Source organism: Delphinus delphis, chromosome 20, assembly GCF_949987515.2.
Source record: "Delphinus delphis chromosome 20, mDelDel1.2, whole genome shotgun sequence".
Classification (NCBI taxonomy): Eukaryota; Metazoa; Chordata; class Mammalia; order Artiodactyla; family Delphinidae; genus Delphinus; species Delphinus delphis.
The window spans coordinates 14,541,015-14,563,653 of NC_082702.1; the positions used below are offsets into that span (position 1 = coordinate 14,541,015).

The following is a 22,639-nucleotide window of genomic DNA, read 5'->3' on the forward strand; positions in this document are numbered from 1 at the left end:
AACCCTCATACATTGACACTGAGAATGATGTGGTAACTAGAAAACATTTTGGTAGTTCCTCAAAAAGTCAGATGTAGAATTACCATATGATCTATGGGACTTCCCTGGCGGTCCAGTGGTTAAGACTCCACGCTTCCACTGCAGGGGGCACTGGTTTGATCCCTGGTCGAGGAACTAAGATCCTGCATGCCACTCGGCATGGCCGAAAATGAATGAATGAATTAATTAATTTTAAAAAAAGAATTACCATGTGATCTAGGAATTCCACTCCTAGTTATATATCCAAAAGAAATAAAAATATATTTTTATTTTTTTGTCCACACAAAACTTGTACACAATGTTCAGAGCAGCAATAGTCATAATAGTCAAAATGTGGAAACAATCCAAATGTCCACCCACAGATGAATGGATAAATAAAATGTGGCAAAACCATGAAGTGGAATATTTGGGGCAATAAAAGGGAATGAAGTTCTTACCATATGATTCAGTAATTGGGTTCCTTGGTGTTTACCCAAAGAATCTGAAAACTTATGTACACACAAAAACCTGCACATAGATGTTTAGAGCAGCTTTATTCATAATTGCCAAAACTTGGAAGCAACAAAGATGTCTTTTGGCGGGTGAATGAATAAACAAACTGTGGTACATCCTGCCAGTGGAATATTATTCAGTGCTAAGAAGAAATTAGTTATCAAGTTATGCAAAGACATGAAAGAAATTTAAATTCATATTACTAAGTGAAAGCAGTCAGTCTGAAAAGGCTACATACAGTATGATATCAACTATACAACATTCTGGAAAAGGCAAAACGAAGGACACAACAAAAAACTTATTGTTGCCAGTGGTTAGTGGGCAGGGATAAATAAATGGAACACAGGGAATTTCGGGGCAGTGAAACTACTCTGTATATTATAATGGTGGATTTGTGTCATCATAACGTTATCCAAACACATACAATAAAAAATACCAAGAGTAAACTCTAATGTAAACTCTGGACTTTGGGTGATAATATGCCAATGTAGGTTCATCACCTATAACAAATGTACCACTCTAGTGGGGAATGTTGATAATGGGGGAAGCTAAGCGTGTGTGGGGGTGGGGGGTCATATGAAAAAAATCTCTGTACCTTTCACTCAATTTTGATGTGAACCTAAAACTTCTCTAAAACATAAAGTCTATTTTTTTAAAAGGAGAATGAAGTACTGATACATGCTACAACATGGATTTTGAAAACATTATGCTAATGGAAAGAAGTCAGTCATAAAACACAACATATTGTATAATTCCATTTATGTCCAGGATAGTCAAATTCATAGAAGCAAAAAGTAGATTAGCAGTTGCCAGGGCCTGGAGTGGTTGGGGGGAAATAGCGAGTGATTGTTAATCATACTGATGGTAAGATGTAGTACACACAAATGGTAACTATGTGAGGTGATGGATGTGTTAATTAGCTTGATTGTGGTTATCATTTCAGTGTATAAATATACGAAAACATGTTGTACACCTTAAATATATATAATTTTAATTTGTCAATCCTACCTCAATAAAGCTGGGGGAAAAAAGGAATGATGGGGGAAGAAAATGCAGTAAGTAGGATATAAAACTCTCAGCGTAAAAATATAGTCATTCTCAAAACTCTGATGCCTGGAAGGATAGTCACCAAATTGTTAACAGTGATTGCATCTGGAAGGCAATTGTATACGAGCTTCTTTCTGAAGAAAATGGTGACTATGGATTGGATGAATGGTGAATATGGCATGCCTGAGGTATAGTGAAGGAATAACTGACAAAAGCAAACATTACTTAAATTTTTTTAATTATGAAATAGTTTAAACATATAGAAAGATACAGAGAATAAAAACCCACAACCATCAATTTAGAACTGGCCAGTTATTTTTTAAAGAAATTAATGATTAAAAGATACCTCCCTTTGCATCCTTTCCTCAATCTCATTTTTCTCCCTCCCCAGAGGTCATCACAATTTGATGATTATTTCCATAAATGTTATTACACTATTTCCATATGGTATTTAGCCATGAAAAATATACATAGTGTTGATTTGCATGTTTTCAAACTTTATATAAATAAGTGGAACCATATCACACAAAATACCCTCTAGTTCGATTTCAATAGTTTCTGAGATGTATCCATATTGATAAAAGTATCTCTAGTTCATTAATTTCAATTCTTATTTAAACCCTAATGATTGTTTTGCTTACCCTAAACTTTTCATTTTCACAAACAACACTGAAGTGGGTCTTCATGTACATCTCCCTGAACACATAAGGAGAGGCTCTGTAGAGGTTTAAGTGTGGAATTGCTGGGTCAAAGAGTATCCACATCTTCAACTTTACTAGATATTGATACATTATTCTTTTTAAAAAACTATTTTCAACTGCACTGTATGAATATTCCTATTGCTCCACATCTTCCCAGTAATAGGTACTGTGATGCTTTTTTTAATGTGATGATTTTGAAATAGTTCATTTTATTTTTTTCCCTTACTGCCATGATATACATTGTCAATTATTTTACTACTCCCAAATCCATCCTTTCTCTACTGGTATAAACCAACTTTATCATATGCAAAATTTCTACAAATAGATTAGATTCGATAATTTTCTTGTTCTTTAGAATTCACACTTCATAGTTGAATTTCAAAACAAAGCTGTGAAATTAAAGGGCAAAAAGGCCCATTGAGGAATTTTGCTTGGAACTGCAGTGAAGTTGTAAATTAGGAGTAACTGATAACTTTGTTATTTTGAGTCTCTTCAGCCTAGGCTATATAATACCCTTCAATTTATTTTATTGTTCTTCAGTTTTCTGGGCCTAGAAAATCTATTGTTTTAACTCCATGAGGACATGGTCTTTGTATTGATCATGTTATCTCCTCATGTCTAAATCAGTGTGTGACAAACAGTACTCAAAATTCACTGAATGAAAGTATATATATGCATGTTTGTGTATATATAAATGTAGTCAAACTACATTTGACTGTAGTTTTCTTTCCTCAGTCCCCTTTTGGTTTCAATTTTATAATCACTTGATAAAAATTTATATACTTTTTCTATGGGATGAAACAGTTTAAATGCTTTTGAAATCACCTAGATTCACCCATTCAATTACCTGGGATTGATGTCTTTTTATGCTACAGTATAAATTTCTGTTTATTGGGCTTTTGGAGTTAATTGCAATACTCTCTGTTCTTTTCTTGATCTAAATATAAGTTCTGCATTTTTCTCAGTGAATCTTCATTTTATTTAATTAGTATATCCAATTGTTTCTTTAGAAATCTCCTAAAACTGGTTGTGTTATAGTTCTACTACTTTGGTCTATATCAATTACTCACCTAGCGTACAAACACTCCCACATATATTCTAAAGTTTTTAGGTTTCCCCAGTTCTGACCTGCTGCTTCCCATGATGTTCTGCTTTATCCACTAAGGAATCTTGTTTTAGCTGTAAGGATTAAATGAGTTAATATATGTTGAGTATGTAGAACAGTGCCTGGTGCAAAGTAGGCACTCAATGCATGTTAGCTATTATTATTAAATTGAATATCTGCTATATTTGATGCACTATGTTAAGTACTCTGCATGCAAATTTTTTACTTAATATGCACCAATCTACAATAGACACTATTTCATTTAATACTCACATTTCTACAATACAGTATCCTTTATTATCCCTATTTTAAGAATTAAAGAAAACCCTGAGGTTTACATAAGTCAAGCAAGTTACTCAAAATCACACAATGCTACAGTAGTGGTAGAGCTATGATTTTCCAGAATCTAAGCTCTTAGACCTGGGAAGTGCCTAGTGCCCAGAGAGACTGGAATAAAATAAGGCTGAAAGGTATCTAAGAACCAGATAATGAAGCTCCTCATAGACAGTTTTAAAGACTGTGGATGCTAGCTTAAGAACAACAGCAAGCCAAAAAAACTTTTAACTGGAGGCAGTGATGTGTGTATTCTTACACTTGAAAAAGATCAGTTTGGGTGCATGGTGGAAAATGAATTTAAGGGGACCAAATGTTGATACAGGAAGACCTGTTAGAAAGCTATAGAGTGATCCAGGTGAGATGAATCTTAGACAAGGATGACAATATTAGAGATGGAGAAAAGAGTATAAATTCCAGAAGTATTTTTGAGATAGTCTACAGGACTTGGTGATTGACTGGATTGGGTGGTGACAGTGACTCCCCAAAATGGATTCTCTGATGATGAGCAAGGTGTGCATGCTGTCTGAAGGTTTTCTTGCATTCCTTACATTCATAGGGTCTCTCTCCAGTATGGATTCTCTGATGTTGGGCAAGGGACCCACAGTAACTAAAAGCCTTTCCACAAACATTACATTCGTAAGGCTTCTCTCCAGTATGAACTCTCTGATGTTGAGTAAGGGATGAATCATTGCTAAAAGCCTTCCCACATTTAATACATTCATAGGGTTTCTCTCCAGTATGAACTCTCTGATGTTGAGCAAGGTAGGCAATCTGGCTGAATGCTTTCCTACATTGCTGACACTTATAAGGTTTTTCTCCAGTATGAATTCTCTGATGTTGAGCAAGGTGTGAATTCTGGCTGAAAGCCTTCCCACATTCCTTACATTCATAGGGTCTCTCTCCAGTATGTATTCTCTGATGTACAGTAAGGTATGCACGAAGGCTAAACGCTTTCCCACAGACATTACATTCATAAGGTTTCTCACCAGTATGAACTCTCTGGTGTTGGGCAATAGATGATCTATTGCTAAATGCTTTCCCACATTCAATACATTCATAGGGTTTCTCTCCAGTATGAACTCTCTGATGTTGAGCAAGGTAAGCAAACTGGCTGAAGGCTTTCCTACACACTTTGCATTCATAAGGTTTTTCTCCAGTATGAACTCTCAGATGTTGAACTAGGTGTGCATTCTGACTGAAGGCTTTCCTACATTCCTTACATTCATAGGGTTTCTCTCCAGTATGAATCCTCTGATGTTGAACAAGATTTGATCTCTGGCTGAAGGCTTTCCCACATTCTATACATTGATAGGGTTTCTCTCCAGTATGAATTCTTTGATGAAGAGTAAGGGATGAGCTCTGACTGAAGACTTTTCCACAGTCATTACATTTCAAAAGTTTCTTCTCTGTATAGATACTCTTGGGCTTAATAGCCATTAATCTTTTTTTAAAGCTTTTATGTGTGTTATGTTTATGTACTTTCTCCTCTTTGGGGATTATCTGTTGTGTATGAAGTAGTGTGCTGGGATGGAAACTTCCCCAAGTTTTGTTATATTCTTGTCCTCTTTCATCAACAGGGGCTTCTTCGTGAGTGATTGTCTTTTCCTTGAAACATGCCTTCTGATTCACTGGTTGCCTCTCAAAGTGGCCCTCACATTTCCATTCTTCTTTCAATCTGGAGTACTCAAGGCCACAGCTTGTAAGTGTTTCTATTACTTTCTGAGATGATCGCACTTGATAAATGTCCTGCTTTGGGGTTAACTCTTCAGTCTCACACACAGATTCCCAGTCTGAAAAATAATAAGAAAAAAAATGTCTACTCTATTATGTACCAGAAAGTACATTTATGAAAGTAGTTCTGAAGTGTGTAAGAACAGAAACTGAAAATAGATCATAGAGAAACTTGAGGAGGAATGATTAGAATTATAAGAAAATCAATAAGGTAAATCTCAGGTCAAGAAGGACTTATGTAGGTGACTGGACCTTTTATAATTTTATGCATGTATGAATAATACAGGAACTGAAATAATCTCCATTTTTATAGTTACTTCTTTCAAGAACATTTATTGAACCTTGTACCATGTACAAGGTTCTATATGCTTTCATATTGGAGTAAATGAAGATCCTTACCTTCATGGATCTTATGTTCTTGGGGGAGACAGAAAATAAATGCTAAATAAGTAAATTTTATTGTATGTTAGAAGGTACTAAGTGCTATTGAAAAAGAAAAGCAGGGTAAGAGAGATCAGGAGTGTTGGTGAAGTCAAAGTAGGAATCATTAATAAGTTAACCTTAAAGCAGGACTTCCCTGGTGGCACAGTGGTTAAGAATCTGCCTGCCAATGCAGGGGACATGGGTTCGACCCCTGGTCCAGGAAAATCCCACATGCCGCAGAGCAACTAAGCCCATGCGTCACAACTACTGAACCCACATGCCACAACTACTGAAGCCTGCATGCCTAGAGCCCGTGCTCCGCAACAAGAGAAGCCACTGCAATGAGTAGCCCATGCACTGCAACAAAGAGTAGCCCCAACTTGCCACAACTAGAGAAAGCCCATATGCAGCAATGAAGACCCAACTCAGCCAAAAACAAACAAACAAACAAAAAATTAAAGCAAAGATTTGAAGGAAGTGAAAAAGTTAGTTACTTAGATATTTAAAGAAAGAACATCCTGGGCAGAAGAAACAGCCTAAAAGTAGAAGCATGTTTGGATTGTTTGAGGAATAGCAAGAAGGCCACTGTGGCTGGAGAGGACTGAGTAGTAGGAGATGAAGTCAGGGGGTAAAGGATAATCAGATTATTAAAGCTTTATAGGGCACCTAAGAAATTTGGTTTTACTCTGAGTGAGATAGAGAGCCACTGAAGTGGTGTGAGTACAGAAGTGATATCTAGTTATGATTTAATGAAAATACTGGAAGGTGGAAAGCAAGGGGAGAAGGAAGGGGACCTACTATTGTAGCAATCAGTGTGAGAAATGATAATGATTCAGACCAGAGAGGTATCAGTGGAGGTATACAGAGGTGGTCAGATTCTAGGTATATTTTATAGGAAAAGCCAGGAGGATATACCAACAGATTGGATATAGAATGTAATAGAAAGAGATGAGACAAGCATGTCTTCAAAGTTTATGGTCTGAACAATGGAAGGATGGAATAGCCATCAACATTGATGGGAAAAGCTATGGGTACAGCAAGCTTAGGTAGTGAGGTATAGAAGATCCAGAGTTCAGATTTAAACATCATAAACTTAATATGTCTTTTAGACTTTGAAATGGAAATGTTGAGAAGGCAGATGGACACATGATACTAAGTTTAAGGTAGAGGTCTAGGATAAGGGGTTGTTATCCAAAATATATAAATAGCTCATACAACTCAATATCAAAATAACAAACAACTCGATTAAAAAACGTGCAAAAGAACTTCTTTTCCAAAGAAGACATACAGATGGCCAACAGGCACATGAAAAGAAGTTCAACATCACTAACCATTAGAGAAATGCAAATCAAAACCACAGTGAGATATCACCTCACACCTGTCAGAATGGCTATCATCAAAAAGACCACAAATAACAAATGTTGGTGAGGATGTGGAAAAAAGTGAACCCTCCTACACTGTTGGTGGGAATGTAAATTGGTGCAGCCACTGTGGAAAACAGTACAGAGGTTCCTCAGAAAACTAAAAACAGAGCTACCATACGATCCAGGAATACCACTCCTGGTTATGCATCCGAAGAAAATGAAAACACTAATAAAAAAGATATATGCACTCCAATGTTCAGAGCAGCATTATTTACAATAGCCAAGATATGGAAGCAACCCAAGTATCCATCAACAGATGAATAGATAAAGATGTGGTATATATATACTGATACAATAGAATATTACTCAGTCATAAAAAATGAAATTTTGCCATTTGCAACAACATGGATGGACCTGGAGGGTGTTAGGCTTAGTGATAAGTCAGACAGAGAAAGACAAATACTGTATGTTATCACTTATACGAGGAATCTAAAAAATAAAACAAACAAATGAATATAACAAAACAGACTCACAGATACAGAGAACAAACTAGTAGTTACCAGTGAGGAGAGGGAAGCAGGGAGAGGAAAGATAGGGGTAGAGGATTTAGAGGTACAAACTACTATGTATAAAATAAATAAGCTACAAGGATATATTGTACAGCACAGGGAATAGAGCCAATATTTTATAATTATATAAATGGAGTATAATCTATAAAATTTTTTAAAAAGTTTATGTATTTATTTGTTTACTTTTGGCTGTGTTGGGTCTTTGTTGCTGCATGCGGTCTTTCTCTAGTGGTGAGTGGGGGCTACTCTTCATTGCAGCATGTGGGCTTCTCATTGCAGTGGCTTCTCTTGTTGCGGAACACAGGCTCTAGGCACGTGGGCTTCAGTAGTTGTGGCACGCGGCTCAGGAGTTGTGGCTCGCGGGCTCTAGAGTGCAGGCTCAGTAGTAGTGGTGCACAGGTTTAGTTGCTCTGTAGCATGTGGCATCTTCCCGGACCAGGGCTCAAACCCATGTTCCCTGCATTGGCAGGCGGATTCATAACCACTGCGCCATCAGGGAAGCTCCTCTATATAATTTTTAATCACTATGCTGTACACCTGAAACTAATATAATATCGTAAATCAACTATAATTCAGAAAAAAAAAAGAGAAGTCTGGACTAGAGGTTTTTAAATTGGGAGTTGCCAGCATATAGATGGTATTTAAAGAGACTAAATTACTAAGAGAATGAGTGTAGATAGCAGAGAAAGGAGCAAGGAGTGAATCCTGGAGCACTCCAACATTAAGATATTAAGGAAAAGAGAAGAAACCCAAAGAGATTAAGAAGGACAAATGTAAGCAAGAAAAAATCAGGGCTGAGAACATTAATACCACATGATATTAAAGATTATAATAAAAATCAACTTGTTCAATGATTTATACTGAAGAAGTATAAAATACACTTTCACAGTAACATACACAGTTTGGAATATATTACTAAGAAATGTCACAAAGGGGATTCCCTGGCAGTCCAGTGGTTAAAGGCTCTACGCTTTAACTGCTGAGGGCACAGGTTCAATCCCTGGTCAGGGAACTAAGATTCCCCCAAGCCGCGTGGTGTGCCCCCCCCCCGCAAAAAAAGACAGCTAGTAATAGTAACCATTAATAAGAATTATCTTTCTTTATATACAAAGTATACATTGGGACTTGCAAAATACCACATATGAATAATTAGATAAATAAAAGAATAGAATATAGAATAGAATATAAAAGCTATGGGGGAAATTACTGTACTATTTATACTTCTTTTTTTCAAATAAGAATATTATTTTGCAATTTTAGAATCAATTTTAAAAAACAATAGAAGAAAGCATAAAGAAAATAATTAGTCTCAGAGGATATCTTTAACATTGACAACAACAACAACAATGAAGAGGGAAAAAACCCTAGAAATAAACTTTATAAGAAAAGAACAAAAGCTTTACAATTCTGATGGACCACCCCAAAAAATTTGAATAAAGGGAGAAGATACACACTTTGCTTTTGTATATGAGGAACCAACAATGTAAAGCCACAAAGTCTGACTAAATTTACCTATCATGTCCGTTCAATTACAGTCAGAGCCTATTGTGATTTCTTAAAAGAACTGTGCAATAAAGAATTTGGCAGACCTTTGTCCCTATTTCCCAGGAGGTAACCTCTAAGCCATCTAAACTCCTGGAAGGAGTGTCTTTGTTATTCATGGTGAGCCCTTTGGACTACACCTGATGGTTAATACTAGTAAGGTGACTCATGATGAGCCCCTAGATAGTTTTTGCTAATGAGATAGATGACTCAGGCTGGAGGCTAACCATGCTGGAAAGACGAACCATATGATTAAAGGGTTGGAGCTTTGAGCCACCATGATATCAGTCTGACTTTTGGGAAAGGAAGGAAGGCTGGAGATTGAGTCATGTTGGGTAATGATTCACTCAATCATGCCTACATAATGAAACAAAACAAACAAACTCTGGACACTGAAGCTTGCGAGAGCTTTCCTGGTTGGTAATATCCTTTTGAATATTGAGATGCCTGGTGGGCCCTCAGGACAACAGAAACTTCACATTTGCAACTCTCCCAGCCCTCACCCTTGGTGTTTCTCCTTTCGGCTAGTTCTGATTTGTAGTCTTTGTTACAGTAAAGCTGTAATGATAATATATAGCTCTTGCTCTGAGTACTGTGAGTCATTCTAGTAAATTATTAAACCTGAGGGTGACTGTAGGCACTCCCAAACATGTAGCCAGCGGGTCACAAATGAGGGTGGCCCTGAGGATCCCCTAACTTGCAGCTGGTGTTTGAAATAAGCACAATCTTGTGGAATGCTGTCCTCTCAGATTTTGCAGTTTGGCAAACTCACTGCAAAAAAAAAAAAAAATTTTTTTTTTTTTTAAGGAATTCCCTGGCAGTCCAGTGGTTAGGACTCGGCACTTTCACTGCGTTGGGCCCGGGTTCAATCCCTGGTTGGGGAACTAAGGTCCCACAAGCTGTGTGACATGGCCAAAAAAAAACAAAAGCACCATGAATAAAAAAAAAATTTTTTTTTAAATCCTAACATTCATCAAGAAAATAAACATGAATCCAGGATAAACTATATGTTAGCCATAAAACAAGTCTTAATAAATTTCAAAAGATTGAAATCAAATTATCTTTTTTTTTTTTGCGGTACAAGGGCCTCTCACTGCTGTGGCCTCTCCCGTTGCGGAGCACAGGCTCCGGACACATAGGCTCAGCGGCCATGGCTCACGGGCCCAGCCGCTCCACAGCATGTGGGATCTTCCCAGACCGGGGCACAAACCCGTGTCCCCTGCATCGGCAGGTGGACTCTCAACCACTGCGCCACCAGGGAAGCCCTTAACTATCTTTTTTAATCGTAATGGAATGAAACTAGAAATCAATAGCAAAAGAAAAATTGGAAAATCCACACATGTGTGGAAATTAAACAACACACACTTAAACAACCAATGGGTCAAAGAAGAAATCACAGAAGAGTTTAAAAATATCTTAAGACAAATGAAAATAAAAATATGACATACCAAAATTTATGGGATGCATCAGAAGCAGTGCTAAGAGGGAAATTTATAGCTGTGAAGGTTTACATCACAAGGGAAGAAAGATCTCAAATCAACAATATTAACAAACTAGAAAAAGAGCAAACTAAGCCAAATCTAGAAGAAAGAAGAAGATAATAAAGATTTAAGCAGAGATAAACCAGATAGAGAATTAAAAAAGCAAAAGAATCAACTAAACCGAGTTGTTTTTTCAATAAGATCGACAAAACTGATGAACCTTTAATACGACTAAGAAAAAAGAGCAGTTCAACTAAAGTCAGAAATGATTCTAGCCAGAGCAATCAGGCAAGAAAAACAAATAAAAAACATCCAAATTAGAAAGGAAGAAATAAAATTGTTTCTGTTTGTAGACAACATGATCTTACATGTAGAAATCCTAAACACTCCACAAAAGAAAAACAAACACCTGTTATAACTAACAAATTCAGCACAGTAGAAGAATACAAAGTCAACACACACAAATCAGTTGCATTTCTATACACTAACAATGAACAATCTGAAAAGAAAATTAAGAAAACAACTCCATTTACAATAGCATCAATAAAGAATAAAATATTTAGGAATTAATCAAGAATGTGAAAGACTTCTACAATGAAAATTACAAAACATTACTGAAAGAAATTAAAAATATAAATAAATGAAGAGGGGCTTCCCTCGTGGCGCAGTGGTTGAGATTCCGCCTGCCGATGCAGGGGATGTGGGTTCGTGGCCCACTCTGGGAGGATCCCACGTGCCGCGGAGCAGCTGGGCCCATGGGCCATGGCTGCTGGGCCTGCACATCCAGAGCCTGTGCTCCGCAACAGAAGAGGCCACAGCAGTGAGAGGCCCATGTACTGAAACTAAAAAATAATTTAAAAAGTAAAATAAATGAAGACATTCTGTGTTCATGGATTAGAAGTTAATTAGAATTTAATTAGAAGGGGTTAATTTCCAGAAGTTAATTAGAAGTTAAGATGTCCAAACTACGCAAAACTATCTAGAGATTCAATGTAATACCTATCAAAATCCCAATGCTTTATCCAGAAACAGAAAAATTGATCCAAAAATTCATATGTAATCTCAATGGACCCTGAATAGTCAAAAGAATCTTGAAAAGGAAGAAGAAAGTTGGAGGTCTCACACTTCCTGGTTTCAGAACTTATTACAAAGCTACAGTACTCAAAACAGTGTGGTGTGACATAAAGATAGATATATATACTGATGGAATAGAAAACAGAGAGCTCAGAAATAAACCCTCACATATATGGTCAAATGACTTTTCACAAGCATGCCAAGACCATTCCATGGAGAAAGGACAGGTTTTTCAATAAATGGCGCTGGAAAAATTAAATATCCACATGCAAAACAAAGAAGTTGTTACACCATATACAAAAATTAACCCCAAATGGATCAAAGACTTAAACCTAAAACTTAACACTAAAATAATCTTAGAAGGAAACATAGGGAAAAATCTTCATGACATTATAATCGGCAATGATTTCTTGGTTATGATACCAAAAGCACAGGCAAGAAAAAAGTAGACAAATTGGAGTTCATGAAAATTAAATACTTCTGTGCATCAAAGGACATAATCAACAGAGTGAAAAGGCAACCCACGGATAGAATGGGAGAAAATATTTACAAATCATGTATCTGAAAAGGGGTTAATATCCAGAGTACATAAAGAACTCCTAAAACTCAACAAGAACACAATTAGATTATCAGACTGGACAAAAAAATGTTTAGCTATATACTGTTCACAAAAAGAACACATAGAAAGTAAGAGAGTAAAGGGGTGGGAAAAACTAAACTAAGGAAATATTAACAAAAGAAGGCTAATATAGTTATATTAATATTAAGCTAAATAGTTAAGGGAAGAATCATCACTAGATTTAAAGAGTAACAATAATATAAGAATTCACCAGAAAGATAATCCCCCAAACGTATCACCTTATAAAACACTTTCAAAATACTGCTCAAAGAGATTTTTTTTTAAATCCATAAAGACACAGAAGAGTTGACCAGCACAATTAATGAGCTTAATCCAATGAACATATATAAAATGCTGTACTCCACAAGCAGCACACATTCTCCAGAACACACAGTATATTTACCAAAATTAACCCCTAAGATGTAAAAGAGGTTTCAAAGTATTTCAAAGAATGCATGTTAACTAGACCGTATCCTCCAATCACAATGTAGTTAAACCAAACAAAAACCTTCAATTTGCAACTTAAAGCTTCCAAATAATTCATAGTCAAGAAAAAAAATCAATGGAAATTAGAAAATGTTAAGAAATACAATGATAACAAAAATGTTACATACCAAAATATGTGAACTATATTCCTAATATAGTCTTAAATGCTTATAATAGAAAAGAGAAAGCCTCAAAAACACTGAATTATCTAACTTTAAAAGCCAGCAAAAAAGAGAGAGAGAGAAAATAGCATAAAAAATATAGGAGGAATAAAATAGTAGAGGAGAAATACATGAAAAAATTTTAAAGATAAATTAGAGAGGATCAGTGAAGTAAAAAATGTCTGAAAACATTAATAAGTTGAAAGATTTGTTTCTCCCTTTTTAGAAGGAAAAAGAGGTCATACTTACATATACTACCAACTTCAGATAAGAGAAAATAATGAATAATTTTATCTAATAAATTTTAAAACTTATATGAGAATTATAAATTTTTAGGAAAAAACCATAACTCCATGACTATAAGAAGAATAAAAAACACAAAATCTTATAACAGAAATTGAATTAATAGTTTAAATTCTTTTCACACACAAAAAATCCCAGGCCAAGATGAACAAAGTTCTACCGAACATTCAAAAGACAAATTTGTAAAATTTTACCCAAATTCTTCTAAGGAAGAAAAAGAGGAATACTCACCAACAGATTTTATGAAACTAGGACAATCCTGATTCCAAAATCTGACAAGAAGAGTACATGAAGGGAAAAACTGAAGGCCAACCTCACTGACAAACATAGATGCAAAATAACTAAACAAAATATTGGCAAATAGCAGCTAGCTATGAATGGAAAAGATGAAGATGGGTTTGTCTCAGGAATACAAGATTGGTTCAACATTAAATATGTAATTCACTACATAAACAGATGAAAAAGTAAAAATCATCTAATCATCTACAGTTACAAAAAAACATTAAAACTCAAAAGCTTTACACAAACAAAACTCTAGCAAACAGTAATGAAAGGGTATCTACCAGAAACATTTAAACATCAGAATTATTAATTACAAAATATTAAAGCACTTTCATTGAGACCAGAAGTTGATAAAAATGCCTGCTATCACTACTTTGGTTCATACCATATTGGTGATCTAAGACAGGGTAACAGAAAAAAGAAATTAAGGGTATAAGAAATTAAAATAAAGGAACTGCCATTATTCACAGACATGCCTGCCCACAGAAAAATCCAAGGAAATCTAAAAATTACTAGTATTAATGGGAGAGCTTGGCAACGTTGCTGGATATAAGGTCAAAGTACAAAAGTTAACTTTATTTCTATGTATGAGCAACAAATTGAAAACACAGACAACATTTAACACAGGAACAAAACTAAAATGCCTAGGAATTAATCTAATAGAAGATGTGCATGTCCTTTATGGAGAAAATTATAAAACACATTTGAAGGAAATTTAAAGACCTAAGTAAATGGAGAGATAAACTATGTTCACAAATAAAAACAAATTCCAAAATTGATATATAGAATAAAATTTGGACCAAAAGCCAATAGCTTTTTGTTGTTTTCTAGTGGAAATTGACCTAAATTTAGTTAGATGGCCAAAGGGCAAACAAGAAATTCTGAAGAACATAAACAAGGTATAGGGACTTACCCTAACAGATATTGAAGTATTACATTAAAATATTTAAGATAGTGTGGTACTGGCGTAAGAAAACAGAGATCAATGGAATGGAACAGAGCTCAAAATCAGACCCATAAATATACTATAACCTGATATATTAAGAGGTAACATTCAGAACAATAAGCAAAGAGAGCTCACTTCTTCAGTAAATGTCTGAGACATTTGATTTTAGAAATTAAATACTTCAATCTCAAAAATCAATTTCAATTGGATTATGGCCCTAAATGTAAAAGGAAAATCTTTAGAAGACAATTTGAGAACACCCATATGACTTCAGAATATAGAAAGGTTTCTTAAAACAAAATATCAAAATCAAAAACATAAGCTACACAAATCAAAACCACGAGATATCATCTCATACATTTCACAATGGCTATCATTAAAAAGACCACAAATAACAATGTGAAGAAAGGGGAACCCTCTTGCACTGTTGGTGGGAATGTAAATTGGTACAGCCACTATGGAAAACAGTACAGAGGTTCCTCAGAAAACTAAAAATAGAACTACCATATGATCCAGCAATTCCACTCCTGGGTACATATCTGAAGAAAACAAAAACACTAATTCAAAAAGATACATGCACCCCAATGTTCATAGCAGCATTATTTACAACAGCCAAGATATGGAAGCAATCTAAGTGTCCATTAACAGACGAATGGATAAAGATGTGACATATATACCTATATATATGTATGTGAATATATATAATGGAATACTACTCAGTCATAAAAAAAGAATGAAATTTTGCCATTTGTGGGTATTAGGCTTAGTGATAAGTCATACAGAGAAAGACAAATACTGTATATTATCACTTATATGTGGAATCTAAAAAATAAAACAAACAAATGAACATAACAAAACAGAAACAGACTCACAGATACAGAGAATGAGCTAGTGGTTACCAGTACAAAGAAGGTATGGGGGAGGGGCAGGATAGTGGTAGGGGGTTAAGAGGTACAAACTACTATGTATAAAATAAATAAGTAGGAATTCCCTGGTGGCCCAGTGGCTAAGACTTGGCGCTTTCACTGCAGTGGGCCTGGGTTCGATCCCTGGTCAGGGAACTAAGATCCCACAAGCCACATGGCACAGCAAAAAATAAATAAATAAATAAGCAACAAGGATATATTGTATAGCACAGGGAATATAGCCAATATTTTATAACTTTAAATAGAGTATAGTCTATAAAAATATCAAATCACTATGTTGTACACCTGAAACTAATATGATATTGTGAATCAACTATACTTCATAAAAAATATATATATTCCCCAAACTGAACAAAAGACTTGAGCAGGCACTTCACAGAAGAGGAAATCAAAATGGCCATTTATATATATAAAAAGATGCCAAATTTTTTTAGTAGTCAAGGAAATTCAGATGACAAGTATAAGGAGATAATATTTCATACCCATCAAAATTGCAAAAAATTTGTCAATTCTGAATGTGGAGCAATGAGTACTCTTACACACAGCTGTTAACTGTTAGAAATGTAAATTAGTACAAGTAATCTGGAAAGTAAAATAGCATTATGCAGTATATTCCTGGCTATATTCTCTACATGAACTCCAGCATATGTACACCATCAGTCATGTATAATAAGGTTCATAGCAGTAACATTTATAATAACATAAAACTGAAACAACTCAAATGCCCTTCAATGCATAAATTGTGATTTTTCACAGTGGAATACATTATATTTCAACAGGAAAAAAAAAATTCAATAAAAAATAGTCACTAAAATCAATATGGATGAATCTCAGGAATATAATTTTGAGTTGAAAAAAGTCAGAATTATCTGTATACTATATTTCTAATATATTTCCATATATAAAAAATTGAAAACATGCAAATATAAGTATTTTGTTTAGGGCTATATGGCACCAACAATAAAGAAAAGTCAAGAAATGATAAGCAAAATTGTAGGATAATGGTTACCCTAGTGAGTGGTAGAGATGGTCCAAGAGTAGGGAGTGATATATCGCTAGGCAGGGGCCCTTGAGGGCCTAAAATGGCACTGACAACCTTCTATATCCTAAGTTAAGAAGCAGGTACATTTTTTGTTATATTATTACCTAAAGTACATATTTAGTCTAATATATTTATGTGTGTATGATTTATTTAATAATAATAATTAATAAATAAAATTTAGCCATGTATTCTTTGATACTATAGTTCCATATCAAAATTTTTCCTTAGAAAACTGAACATGAACATAAAAGACTGGGGAGAGGTAGTGGAAGGGGTGGGGATGGGTTGGGGAGTAGTGTTGACAGAGATGTTTACAATGACCCTAATTTTCTTCTGAACTTTAAGTCCTTCATTTCACCTTAATGCTTCCTATGCCTATCTGAAAATCCTTCTTACACCACAAAGCTAACCTCTTAATCTCTTCTCCCTCAAATGTTTTCTAGCTTTTGACCTTTTTTTTTTGGCCACACCACACCACATGCAGGATCTTAGTTCCCTGACCAGGGATCAAACCCATGCCCCCTGCAGTGGAAGTGAGGAGTCTTAACTACTGGACCATCAGGGAAGTCCCTGACCTGTGTTTTTGTTAAAGACCATCTTCCCAACTAAGCAGACTCCTCTCTCACCTCTCTCTGAGCTTCCTTCATGTCAGCTTTCTTTTCATGTGTGCCATTTTCAGCCATATTTTATCACTGCTACAAGCCTATCAACTATTTGATTATTTACATAAACGTATAATACCCTAGCATCTTGCAAGTACTCTGTTTAAAGTACAAACTCAATAAATGTTGATTAAAGGAATGAATGAACTGACCATTAAGAGAAAAATGAGGCATTTAGAGATAAACTACTACTATTATAATACTAGCAGCTAACAGCTTTTGAGCTCATAATATGAGATAGGAACTGTTGAAAGCACCTTAAAAATATTATCCCATTTTATAGATGACAAAACAAAGGCACAGAGAGGTTAAGTAACTTGCCCAAAGTTCCACTGCATGTAAGTGTCAGGATTTGAACTTGTTACTTCAGTTACAGCTCTTTGTGGTTCATCAAAAGTTCAAAAGTTCATCAGATTAGGAAAAGATTTTTTAAAGACTGGAAGAGGTTTATGAGACTGGGAAGGAAGGGGACTCAGAATAGATAAGAGGGGGCAAAATGTGAAAGGAGAGACAGTTTAGAATATCAACTTTGGGAGAACACACTAAAAGGACTCAAGCTTCTACTAAGACCTAGGACATTTGAGAGGAACATGCCAACAACAAAGAAGAGTGAAGAGGTGTGATACCTTTGAGTCAAGCTGGGCTGTCACCTGCAAAGGTTTTTGCCTGCCTATTCCTCTTCACTCACCTGAGCACAAGTCTTTTGTCAGCTCTCTCTTTACCATCCAGGGCTCCTTCCCTTGTTCCAACAATAATATCACACTTGGTTTAGAAAAGCAAAGTCCTGCATATAAGAAACAGAATTTGGTCATGCTGTAGATATCCCAGAACTCACATCCAATTCTTTGATCATCAGGGAAGAGGGAGCTTGCAGTAAGCCAGAGAAAACTGTGATAAGGACATGTATTCAAAGGACAGGGAAGTTGAAGCTTCCAACACAGATTAATAATAGACCTGTTCACTGCCAACTCCACAAATATTAACCCATTACTTTGGCACAGGCAGCAGACTTTCAGCCAAGCACTACAGATGCTATCCAAAAATTCACAACAATGGTGGTAGCAAAGTGCCCCTTATGAGTATAAGCTCAATTTTACAAGAAGATATTATTACCCAGTGATACCAAGATCCTGTAGTTCTCCAACATCACATTACTGTACAGATGCCTCTGAGAAGAATTCAGACAATCCCACTCCTCTTGGGAGAAGTCTACAGCCACATCTCTGAAGGTCACCAACTCCTGAAATGAAATAAATAAATGAAGTGAAACAACCTCATCTCTTCCCATACTCACCTCATTCATTCTGCCCCAGGCACACAGGGCTCTCCCATATATTACATTCTCAAATATGTCAAGAATGTTCCCCCTCAGGGCTTTTGTGCTTCTCAGATCATTCTGTATATAACAAAAGCAATGCTCTTACCCAAGCTGCCTATTCCCCTAACCCTCCTTATTTTTCTATATGGTACTTATTTTGTTATTTATTGTCTGCTCCCCACCTCCATTAAGATGTAAAGTCCATGAGGGCAGAGTATGTTTTTGTTTTGGTCACTGCTATATACCAGTTATAGAACAGTATCTGGCACACATGAGGCATTCAAATACTTGCTGAATAAACAAAATTAATGAATGAATGCTTTGCAAAGTTCAAGAAGCTATAAGAGGATCAAAAATGAGACCATAAAGTGCTTGCTGTATCTCTGAAAACTGTTCTAGATCAAGCAAAACAAATGATCAATTCCATTAAAATTCAAATACTTTTATAGAGAGTACTTAAAATTTTGTGTAAAGAAATGAGTGTTCCACTCATAATACTGTTTTTTTTTTTTTTTTTTGCGGCACGCGGGCCTCTCACTATTGTGGCCTCTCCCGTGGCGGAGCACAGGCTCCGGATGCGCAGGCTCAGCGGCCATGGCTCATGGGCCTAGCCGCTCCGCGGCATGTGGGATCTTCCCTGACCGGGGCACGAACCCGCGTCCCCTGCATCGGCAGGCGGACTCGCAACAACTGCGCCACCAGGGAAGCCCCATAATACTGTTTTTGCTTATAGGGGCTGAGTAAAGTTCTTAAAAACTTGGAGCTATGTTATGATTCAGCTGGATTCCAGGTTTCTATAATGTGACCACCTGATGAAAACTAACATACATTATGTGTTTGTGTGTGGGGATGGATACACACACACACACACACATACACACTCGTAAATTGTTTTCTTTTCTTACAAAATTAGAAGAGGTGAATCTGTCAAAGCAAGATTTTTAATTGGGCATTTGATACAATTTTGTCATAGTTTAAAAAACTGTCTCTACAAAATAAAAATTCTTAAAGTGTTTTTTCAACACACAGTAACTTTTCTTCTTATTTAATTATATGAAGTCGTTTGTGAATTTCTCTCTCTGCCCTAGCAATAACATCCTTCATATACTGCAGAAACGCTCCTGTTAAGAGTTAGTTTCATGTGGTATACATGCTTCCAAAAATGTTTTCCTTAGCTTACATAAATATGTATAATAAATGTATAAATTTTTTATATACAACATACACATTTTTTCACTGAGTCTTTACTTTATACAATTAAAATAATTACAATGTCAACATAAGGAGCTTAAACTCTAACCTTAAAATATTTGACCTCTAACAAAGAACCTCTTAAAATATTTGAACTCTAACCAAATACTTGGTTTCAAAATCCATTCATAATTATAATCAAACCAGTCTAAAGAAAGTCAACAGTTCCCTTAACGTTTTTGCCTTACAGAAACATGATTCCCAATAGAGAAGACAACTTTCCCTGAAGCCCTGTCATGTGGTGACTGTCTTATTTCTCACATCCCTTGTACACAGCACATGGAGGTGAGGTAGGTGACCTCTTTGCTCCTTACACTTGTTTCCATACCATTGCCCCACCCTCTTTCCTAAAATATACCTAGTTTTCAACCTCATGAAATCAGGCTATGTCACTATCACTTCTTGTTTCCATTATCTACCAATTCCTCATAGATGCAAATTCTCTGTCATTGCTTGAACACTTCAGCATCTAACTCACTGTTACTCTCTCCAATGGTACTCCCATTAAACGTACGGGAGTACCCATATGTTTCAATATCCATATAAATAACCCTCCCAACAGCCTGGCCTCTCAGTTCTCTGACCCCATCTTCTCCAATAAGTCTGTCTTCCACACTTCTACAGTCGCTCACTTCATGATCATGCCCTAGACCTTGTCGTTACCAATAAGTACAAAACCCTCCATAATCTCAACTCTCCCACTCTCACTTCTACCTCCTATATTCCAGTTTTTTCCCTCTGGTACCCCAATTAGGATAATTCTTCCACCACACTAGAACCTACAAATCATTGATCTCACCACGTTTTCACTGTTCTTCACTCCCACATACCCTCACTTCCTAGAACAACCATTTGTTATAATCACTCCCACGCATATACCTTCAACTGCCCGGCTCCCTCTCACTTAACTATACTCACCTGGTTAAACCACAGCCATCACTCAGCATACTCTGTTTCTGGAAGCTGCACAGCTGAACTTTGCTAGAGAAATCATGCTAATTGGTCTCACTTTAAATTCATGATCACTAACTTCCAGGGGACCAAAATGATACATTTCTACCTACATACATGATATATTTCTCTAGTCCATTCATTTCCCCCACCCTCCTAAATGACCATTTGATACTTTCTTCTCTCTCCTCAATCTTCAATACCTCCCCCCCCCATCCTTTCTCTCAGCTAAGGATCTTGCTTTGTCTCACTGAAAAAACAAAGCCATTTTAAGAGAATTTCCACAAATTCCCACAACATCTACACATCTACTTGCATCTGGCCCATAAACTCTAACTTGATCCTATTACTATAAATGAACAGCCCACTTTCCTAGCAAAGGCCAAACCCCTCCACTTGTATCCTAGACCTCAGCTGCTCTCAGCTTCGCAAGCAGTGTTCCAGCAATTCCCTCCTCTCTCCTCTTCATCTTCAATTTCCCTTTCTATTGAATCTTTAACATCAGCCCACAGACATATATCCATCTTTTAAAAACCTTGTTGACTACAGTTTCTCCTTCAGTTACCACTCATTTCTCTTCTTCCCTTACAGCTAAACTGTTTTAAAGAGTTGTCTATACTTTCCATTGTTTCTCTCCCTGAAATGAAGAGGAATGACATAATATGACATACGTAACAGGATCACTTTGGCTGCTCTGTTGGGGATAGCAATAATCCAGGTGAGAGATATTGGTTTATACCAGAATAGAAACTGGTGGTAGTAATAAGTGGTCAGATTTTGGATATATTTTGAAGGCAGGACAAACAGAATTTTCTAATGGAAGACTTTTAGCTTGAACATCTTAGATGGGGAAGTATGTAAGAGTTTTCTAATTGATTTTCCTGTTTCTATCCTTGTCCCATTCAGTTTATTTTCAATAGCAGCCAGAGTGATCCTATTAAATGGGAATCAGATCATGCCACTCCTATGCTCCCAAACTTCCAATGGCTCATTTCACTCAGTTTGAGACATCTAAATTTGAGGTATCCATTCCACAACCAAATGAAGATGCTGAGTAGGCAGTTGGATAGATGAGTCTGGATTTCTGGGCTGTATACAATTTGGTAGTTGTTGACATATAAATGGTATATAAAGCCGTGAAACAGAGTGAGATCAACAAAGGAGTGTAGACAGAGCAGAAAAGAAGACTAGGATTAAGCCCTCTTAGTTAATAGGTGCTTAGCAAAAATCTGTTGAATGAATGAACATTTGGACAGAGACCAGAATGAAGAAGTTGGTCTGTATCTGGGGGAACAGCATTCTAGGCAGAGGGAACAGTAAGTGCAAGGCTATGAGTTAAGAATGCACTCAGATCACGACAAGGAAGCTAGTGTGGCTGGAGCCAAGTGAGTGATATACAGAGTGGGAAAAATTAGATGAGGTCAGAGGGTTAGCCAGAGACGAGTTTATGTAGGGCCTTGCAAGCCAAGGCAAGGACTTCAACATTTATCCAGAATCAGGTGGGAATCCATTGGAGGGTTTTAAGAAGTGACATGATTGGTCACCCAGAAAAGTTTCAGCAGAAGGAAAATTAATGTCTGCTTCTTTTGAAAAGCAGGAAAATATTTCAGGAAAGAGAAAACACCAGCTCACCTGGTACATGGCTTTAAGAAGTCCAACAGCCATTCTTTCCTCCCCTTGACTCTTCTCTTGGGAAATGGCAGTGTCCTTAGATGAGTGAGATGGGTAAGAGAACATGAGAAACTAGGCTTTCCTTGCAGCATCCAGAATCACTAGCTTAGAATTTTT

At 36.3% G+C, this 22,639-nt stretch overlaps 1 protein-coding gene across 1 annotated transcript; it reads right to left on the minus strand.

Annotated features, from left to right (window-relative positions):
• Positions 1 to 1,724: 1,724 nt before the first annotated feature.
• LOC132416141 (zinc finger protein 570) lies at positions 1,725 to 22,631 on the minus strand. Its single transcript, XM_059999410.2, has 4 exons — positions 22,484 to 22,631; positions 18,445 to 18,571; positions 18,020 to 18,115; positions 1,725 to 5,510 (listed from the first exon to the last, which is right to left on the minus strand). The coding sequence occupies exons 1-4, from the start codon at positions 22,586 to 22,588 to the stop codon at positions 4,156 to 4,158; spliced, it is 1,683 nt and encodes a 560-aa protein (XP_059855393.1). The 5' UTR covers positions 22,589 to 22,631; the 3' UTR covers positions 1,725 to 4,155.
• Positions 22,632 to 22,639: the final 8 nt, after the last annotated feature.

Bases quoted from the DNA above. Each gene is read 5' to 3' on its own strand.
- LOC132416141 (XM_059999410.2), bottom strand. From the start codon at position 22,588: ATGTTCTCTTACCCATCTCACTCATCTAAGGACACTGCCATTTCCCAA. The intron at 18,116-18,444 runs GTAATAATATCT...TCTTATATGCAG, and splicing joins CAGGATCTTGGTATCACTGG to GACTTTGCTTTTCTAAACCA. The intron at 5,511-18,019 runs GTGAGTGAAGAG...ATTATTTTTCAG, and splicing joins GACAAAAGACTTGTGCTCAG to ACTGGGAATCTGTGTGTGAG.